At 54.5% G+C, this 7608-nt stretch overlaps 1 protein-coding gene across 1 annotated transcript in view; it reads right to left on the bottom strand.

The window, feature by feature from the left end:
• Positions 1–134: 134 nt before the first annotated feature.
• The window catches only part of LOC104505778 (sodium/myo-inositol cotransporter 2-like), a gene marked incomplete at its 3' end in the record, with an annotated part of 8669 nt that continues 1195 nt past the window's right edge, over positions 135–7608 (bottom strand). The window contains exons 2-8 of the mRNA XM_010146487.1: positions 5679–5852; positions 4390–4461; positions 3524–3628; positions 3249–3308; positions 2609–2713; positions 1017–1122; positions 135–215 (exon numbers count right to left, since the gene is read on the bottom strand). Coding sequence (XP_010144789.1) covers positions 135–215; positions 1017–1122; positions 2609–2713; positions 3249–3308; positions 3524–3628; positions 4390–4461; positions 5679–5810 — 661 coding nt within the window. The remainder of the gene's footprint in view (positions 216–1016; positions 1123–2608; positions 2714–3248; positions 3309–3523; positions 3629–4389; positions 4462–5678; positions 5853–7608) is intronic.

The raw sequence follows: 7608 nt of genomic DNA on the forward strand, positions 1-7608 counted from the left end.
ATGTATGTTTGATATATAGAAAGCAGTACCCAGAACATCAACTGAGCAACCAGTTGTGATGATCCAGCTTGTCTGTAGCACTTGGTAAAGCTTCTATCATAGTTTTAGTAATAAAACCCCAGGGAAACACTCACTGAAGACCATGAGAGTCACAGCCCCGATGAGCATGATGAGGGTCTGCAGAGCATCGGTGTATATCACGGCTGCCAGGCCACCTAAGGGAGCAGAGAAGCAGCAAACTGGGGGAAACTGGGTTTGTTCAGTCGTAGCATCTCATGCTGTGCTGCAGTTCTTGACGAGCCGGTGCCTGGCAGGCAGGGGGCTGTGGTTCTGCCCGTGCTGGGGGCACTTTGGCCAATTCCTCTGCATGACACTTTGGCTGAAATTTCTCATGTTTTGAATTATAATGAGTCACCGTTTTGTCACTAAAAAGCCAAAGTCCAGTATAAGTATTTCTACGGGAAATACATGGAAAAACTCCAAAACAAAAGCCAAGCTGAATAAGGAGGAGAAGAAAAAAAAGGGGGAACTTTATGGGCAGCATCGCTGGGGTGAGCACTGGGAAAGGAGCAACCTTTACTTGTTCAGGATTTGCTGCTTACTCCGTGCATGGCTCTTTTCCATTTGGCCACTGGGAAGCCCTGAAAGGGCACCCAAGATGGACAAGGCTTTCCGCATGACACGGCTCTTTGTTATGGAAAGCCCTCATACCTCCCAAAAGCCCAGAGGAAAAATGTATTGTGCAAATGCCTGGAGCACAGCTGCCCCCTAAAGCAGAGCTGACGTGTATCTCTATCGGGAATGGCCTTAGGAGGGCTGTTCGTTTACTCTCACCTCTTAACTTTTCCTTACCAGGCAAATTGTCAGCTGCTTACCACCCACCCACCCCCTCCCCTTATCCATATTCATGGCAAATCCAGCTTGTATGGAAAACAGAGATTCCTATCATGAGGATGACCAGTCCGTTGTGTGAACGCAGCAGGATCTGTGGTGTGACCTGAAACTCAGCCACGTACCTGCCACAGTGTAAACGGCCGTGATGGCCAGCAAGCCTGCCACGGCGATGTAGAGGTCCCAGTGTAGGGCTTGCTGGATGAAGAGAGCCCCCGCGTACATATCGACCTAGAGAAAAGAGAGTTATTGCAGTTGCAATGGTATTACCGAGCTCCTCGAAGCTGGCAGTGCCAGGGACCGTGAACTTGTAGCTGACCAAGCTGTCCCCTTCTGTGGGTTTGTAACTGCTTGTGACTCCCCAGTGCCCCACAGCATCTTCTCCCCATGGCACATCCCTCTGCGGTCCCGGCTCCTGCCTCCTCTGCCTTTAGTTCCTTATCACTGGTCATGGGGGTGACAGGGAAGGTGATGATCACAGGATGGTTTGGGTGGGAAGGGACCTTACAGCCCACCCAGTGCCACCCCCTGCCATGGGCAGGGACACCTTCCACTAGACCAGGTTGCTCCAAGCCTCATCCAGCTTGGCCTTGGACCCTCCCAGGGATGGGACATCCACAGCAGCAGTGATGGAACTATCCCGAGGGAGTGGGAGCACGCACGGCATGCTCTGAAGAAGGCATTTGGGTGGGGTGAGCTTATCTCTTCCCCAGAGCACCCCGGTGGAGAGCTGTGCTGGCTGGGGGACCTGTGGTACAAGCCTCCTCAGGTGCCTGGGCCTGCTGCCAGCCCCTGTAGTGCTTTGCCGTAATGCGAATTCCTCCCTGCTCACACGGAGACGGGGAGATAGTACGGAGAAGTGTCCTCGGGCTGGGACCCAGCCCTGGCCAACTCGCTCCGCAGCTACGTGAAAATGCTGCGGCTCAGGAGAGCTTTAGGATAGGCCAAGTGCTGACCATAACGACAGACATATAAAAGCATCCTGAATACTTGGATTATCCTAGATTTTCATCAGTGAGTGCCTTCTAGAGCAGAACCTCAGCCTAGCTCCCCAGTGCCGCCCAAGCCCCCGGCAGCCGCCGTTTCCGAGGGGCCGTGTGCAGGTGTGTGTCCGGCAGCGCGTCCCTCTTTGGCACTGCGTCTACAGGAAGAACCCCGGCAGTGGCTTGTCCGATCTCCCAGCTCCATGCGCTGCTGGGCAGTTAACCGACAGCTAGCGAGGTGTTGCGCAAGGGGCAATTCGGTGATGTATTCAAGGCACCGCATCGAGCAGGCGCCGTGAATGGCTAAGCTCTTTTCACCTCAACACGCGCCAGCTCCTGCGTTCGTGTCCATCCTGCATGTCACGGCGCCCGGCGTCTGCGCGGGCGGCAAATGTGCAAAGGGAGGAAACGGGGTAGGCTGCCAGATGTACGAGATCTAACGACAGAGGCATCCACGCTCACAGCTTTGCAATGAGCTGTTGCTCAGGACACTGACACCTGGCTTTCCCTCCTACAGCAGCAAGCATTCAGACCCTGAATGGGAAAACAGAAGTTACTTCTTTTGTGTGGGTTCTCAAAACAGCTGTGGTCCAGTTTCCTCAGGTATTTTGATAATACACCCTTTTCTGCTCGTATCGGGAAGGGCCAGTGCTTGCGTTTCTCAGCCTCGCTGAGCAGCTCATGTTTCCAAGATGGATTTAATTCAGTCTGTTTCCATGTTTTTTTCTACTTACTGATATTTTGGTGAAGATATAGATGAACAAGTAGAGAATCGCCAGGAACATCTGAATCCTTTTGCCTCCGAAACGTTTCCTCAGGTACTCGGGCATGGTCGTGACCTACGTGAGAGACGCGGTGGTACGCAGCCGCTCCTGGGAATTGCAGAGGGCTCACCCACGGGGCTGGTGTGGGCGGGTTGGGCTGGCAGGAGACTAGAAGGGCCCTGCCAGTTGCCCTGTGCGGGTGTTTGGTTCTCAGCTGCGTGCTTAGGCCAGCACAACAGATATTGGCAAGCACTGACCCAGCTGTGTCTGACACAAGGCTCGCTATAAACTGCGATAGGAGAGCCTCCAACCATCTCCTGGAGCAACTCTCCTCCCTTGCCAGGGGCAGCGGAGCAGCCTGGCCCTGCACCTGAGCCCTCAGCGCTGTCCCCACTCGCCCCTTTCCCCGGACCACTGCAGCGGCCGGTGCACCACGGCTCACACCTGCCTTCCCGAAGGAGCATGGGTGCAGCGGGAGATGGTTAAGCCCTGTGCCGGTTTCTAGCCCACGTTAACCTCTAGCAGAGGTTAAACCACGGCAGCCCCTGAGCCAAGCAGGTGGTTTAAACACCAGCAACCCACTGGTGGACACACCATCCCGTGTACTTACTCCTGCTGCTATGTAAATGGGAAGGAATAGCCAGGCCAGCACCAAAACACAGAACATCCCCTGCAAAGCAAATGGAGAGGAAGGTCAGCGCTGCTGGCCAAGGCTGCGAGCAGGTGGATCGATGGGGATGTGGGGAATGGGTTATCCCTCACACCCCCAGCAGCTGGAGGTGAGAACCTGAGCCGTTGGAGCTGCCAGACCTACACTTCTGTGTGGCGGCTCGGAGTTGCCCTGCGCGGCATGGAGACAGCTACTGAGCCCCATCCCACACTTACATTCCACTCGTAGGCGGTTGCGGCAATTCCCGAGGCGGCTCCCGACCCAGCCAGGCCAATGAAGTGGCCACTTCCAACGTTGCTGGCGAAGAGGGATGCTCCCACCTGGAGAAAGACAGGAAATGGGATCTGGCCTTGGCACAAGGCATTGTTCTCAGCCTGGAGATGGACAAAGGCATAAGCAGAGCAGTTCTCTCTCTCCCGGGCACGCACACATCCCAGCGGATTCCCAGCGTGGAGGTTAGTGTTCCTCGTGTGTTTATTCATGACTACAGAGGACATGAAATCCTTGTCACCCTCTGACGCCTTCTTGTTGCACCTTCATGTTCAGCGGCTCTGGCATCTCTCTCTAGCTTCTGTCATGGCTCGCTGCCCAGCACTCATCTCTGGGCACGTTTAGGACCATCCTGCTCCCAAAAAGGTGTGGAGCAGGGCAGAAGGTGGAGGTAACAAGTAGAAATGTCAGGTCACCAGGGTCTTACGTTAGCACACCCTGACTCACCAGCCCAGCCCAAATTAAACCCACCAAGCCGGTAGCTCAGCATAAATCTGCGTCCGCCGTGGGGACCACCCAGTTAATCCCAGCGATCTCCGGCTCGGAGCATGCGGAACCACCCGCGTTTTGCAAGCCAGCAGCCTGGCTCTGGTGGGAGCACAAGGCTGGGGCAAGGGCCCTGCAGCAGCTCCACTTCCCCAGGCTCAGAATTGGGGAAAAAAGCCACTATTGCAAGTGGGTCTTCACAAAACATGGAAGTAACTAATTTATTTTCCCTCTGTTTGGAGAAATAAGCCGTGCATGGACAGAAGTGCTTTTCAGACTCGCTGTGGCCTAGGGGCACAAGCAGGGAAAGGTTAAAGGTACTTACAGGCCACCAAACCATCTGTCCTCCAGCAAGGAAGTAGCCCTTTACGGTGCTGCGCTGCGTCTTCCACATGGACTGGGGAAGCAGAAAAGCAGAACACAGGTTTCAGCAAACTTTCCAGCTGCTGCTCAGAGCATCACCAAGCGATTCCCCAGCGGGACACTGTGCTGCCAGCAGATGAGAGCAAAGGGTTTCTGAAAGACCTGCCTTAGGTGCTGGGAAATCCTGGGGGGCAAGAGAGCAGCAGACAAGGGGGGAGGCAGGCCAATGCTGGCAGCCACGCAGTTTTCCATCATCTCAGCATCCTGATTAAATGTTTTCTTTGATAAGCAAACTGAATCAGTCCAGATCCGCGAGGGAGACAAGGAATTTTGGACAAAAACAGTGGACATCCCTAATTATTAAGTGGAACCAGGAGAAACAGTCAGCATTGCACTCAGTGATGCCTGTTCTTCAGCAATTTCTGGTAGTTTCATAGAATCATAGGACAGTTTGGGTTGGAAGGGACCTTAAAGATCATCAACTTCCAACCCCCTGCCAGGGGCAGGGACACCTTCCACCAGACCAGGTTGCTCCAAGCCTCATCCAGCCTGGCCTTGGACACTTCCAGGGATGGGGCATCCACAGCTTCTCTGGGCAACCTGTCCCAGTGCCTCCCCAACCTCTCGAGGAAGGATTTCTTCCTGATATCTAATCTAAACCTCCCCACTTTCAATTTAAACCCATTACCCCTTGTCCTATCACTACAGACCCTTGGAAAAAGTCTCCTCCAGCTTCCTACATACAACACCTCAAGAGTAATGGGCCACATCTGAAGGAGCAACTATTCTTCTCTGCTTTGCAGCAGCCACATTATGCTTTTGCTGTTACAAAAGCCATGCCAAAAGGATGTCCTTCTGCCTTAATTTTATATGAACAGTATTTTTAATTTACGGAATCTGCTGTTGAGACCACTGCAGACAAGCAGGGATGATTTATAGGACAGCAATTCCTTCCTGGATGAACAAAACATTATTGTTAGCAGTACTTTGTACTTAGACAACCTCTTCCTTACAAGGGTTCTCAAAACCTTGGCAAACACTGGAGCTGAACAGCTCTCCTCTGGAGCCCTGAGGCCACTTCCCAGGCTGAAGTGAGGAAAAGGACCTGTCAACTCTATCTTTCCGCTTGTTCAGTTGAATGCAGTGAAGTAAGGCTGGATTCAAGCCAAACTGAAATAATTTGGGGCCCAAACAGCTATATTTTTCAGTGTAACAGGGCACATACAAAAGGTTTTAAGGCTATCTGCTTACCCACAGCCCAACCACGAGGACAAATAGGAAGTACAGCACCAGGACAGCGATGTCTATGGGCTCCAGAGTCTTCTGGGGAAACACATCCCATGGGGGGGTCACAGAGGATGGAGTGCTGCTGGTGGTCTCCATAGTTTCTTATGCAGGCCGAGTGTTTTGTCCTGATGCATATATCTGTTAAAAAATGGGTTACATGGTTAGGAGAGGATGTGTTTCTGGAATAATTCAGGGGTTACAGGCTCTGTGTCTCTGGCTGCAGTGCTGCTTGTGCTGGAGTAGTGGAGAAGGCTCTTGTGTCTGGCATTTGCCTTCATTCCTGCCTCCCTTTCCATGATGAGTGGTTGCTGGCAGCAGGCAGGCCAGCTGTGGGGTGGTGGGATTTCCTTTCCAGTGGATAATTGTCTAACTGGTAGAGAAATGGGTGCGTTAGAGAGGAGGTGGGAATAGCTGAAACAGAGGACAGGACCAGGATGTGGCACAGCCAGTGATGGAGAGCTCAAGCCTGTGTGCGGAGAGTGCTTGGGTCTCCTCCGGAGTACAGATGACTTCCCGTGTCAGGAGTGGAGGCTGGCAGCATGTTCCTAAGCAGAGGGATGGACATCGTGGAGCAGGCTGGGGCAGCAGGATGAGCAGTGGTAGACTGTGCCAGAGCTGGGTCTCCCTCTGGCACACCAGCCTGCAGTTAGGCATTTCCTGTGGGTGAGATATTCCTGTGCTTTCCACAGAAATAAAAACTCATTTTCTTGTCCAGAAATGCCTGATGAGGAGAGGTGGCACCACCGAGGGACCCCTGCAAGGGCTCCCTGGAGCCCTCTGGAGCACCTTGTGGTGCCAGGCTGCTGCCCTTTGGCAGAAGGGACGGGATAAAGTCCACACAAAGTGGTTGGTCAGGTATTTGAATTAATGCAGTTCCTCCTCATTTCCTCCTCCTCCCCTCGCCCAGGCTTGGCCCCACTTTGAAAGCAGGACAGGCTGCGAGTGGCAGCCCTGATGCAGCCAGGGCAGGGGCAAGGACCACCTTGGAGACCCCATTCCTCACAGGGACCCCAGGACCCAGCACGTCACCACCGCACTCCAGCCACGGAGCAAGTTTGGGATTATTTTTCTCACCGTGCTGAGCCCAGGAGATGGTTCCTCTGGAGAGGGGCAGAGCTGGCACTCCCCGGCCTTGGCGTGGCTTCAGCTCAGCTCTGGGTCCAGCCGCGGCGTCGCTGGGATGGCTGAGCCAGGTCTGCGTTCTCCTGCCTGTGTGGCTGGCCAGGTCCTTTCCCCTCTTCTTGCACTTGTAAGGTGACTCTTTTAAGCTCCTTTCTGCCAAAAAGCTGAAGAAGGTGGGGCGAAGGGTGGCCTGCACCAGTCTGGGGCTCCCGGCGTGGATGGTCCGGCAAGAAGCGGTCAAACAAGTTCTTCCTCTGAACGCCCGGCGTGCGGCACGGCACCGAGCGAAACAGCCGCCCCCGTCCCTCGGTCGCGTGTTTCACAACCTCCGACGGCTTCTCCTCTTTGTCCGTGTCTCGAACCTTCCCTAACTGGCTTCCTGGGAATGCAACTGGCTGCTCCAGGTGCTGGTGGCACTGCTGCCACTGCCAGGCATGAGCAGAGGGAAGGGGGTCGCAAGTGCCATGGTGATGGGGATGCAGCCATTTCTCCTGCTGGGCAGTATTCCGGGGGGGCAAACCCTGCCCCATGACCCCGCTACACCCAGTCCTGCAGCCCAGGCTCGGCTGGAGCAGGGCTGCTGGGCTCCTGCCTTTACGAAAAGGTTGGAAAATAAATAAGGAGTTTTCCGGTGGCAGACACCATTCCGTTGCCTGCTTTCCAGAGCCAGGGGGTTGTACCCTGAGACATCCGCATCCTCCAGCCAGAGGTGGTTTCAGAGCCATGTTCTGGTGTAGCGGCAGCCAGGGCCGAGGCGCGCCGGGGCCCGGGG

Source organism: Eurypyga helias, unplaced genomic scaffold (genome assembly GCF_000690775.1).
Source record: "Eurypyga helias isolate BGI_N326 unplaced genomic scaffold, ASM69077v1 scaffold44790, whole genome shotgun sequence".
NCBI classification, from domain to species: Eukaryota; Metazoa; Chordata; class Aves; order Eurypygiformes; family Eurypygidae; genus Eurypyga; species Eurypyga helias.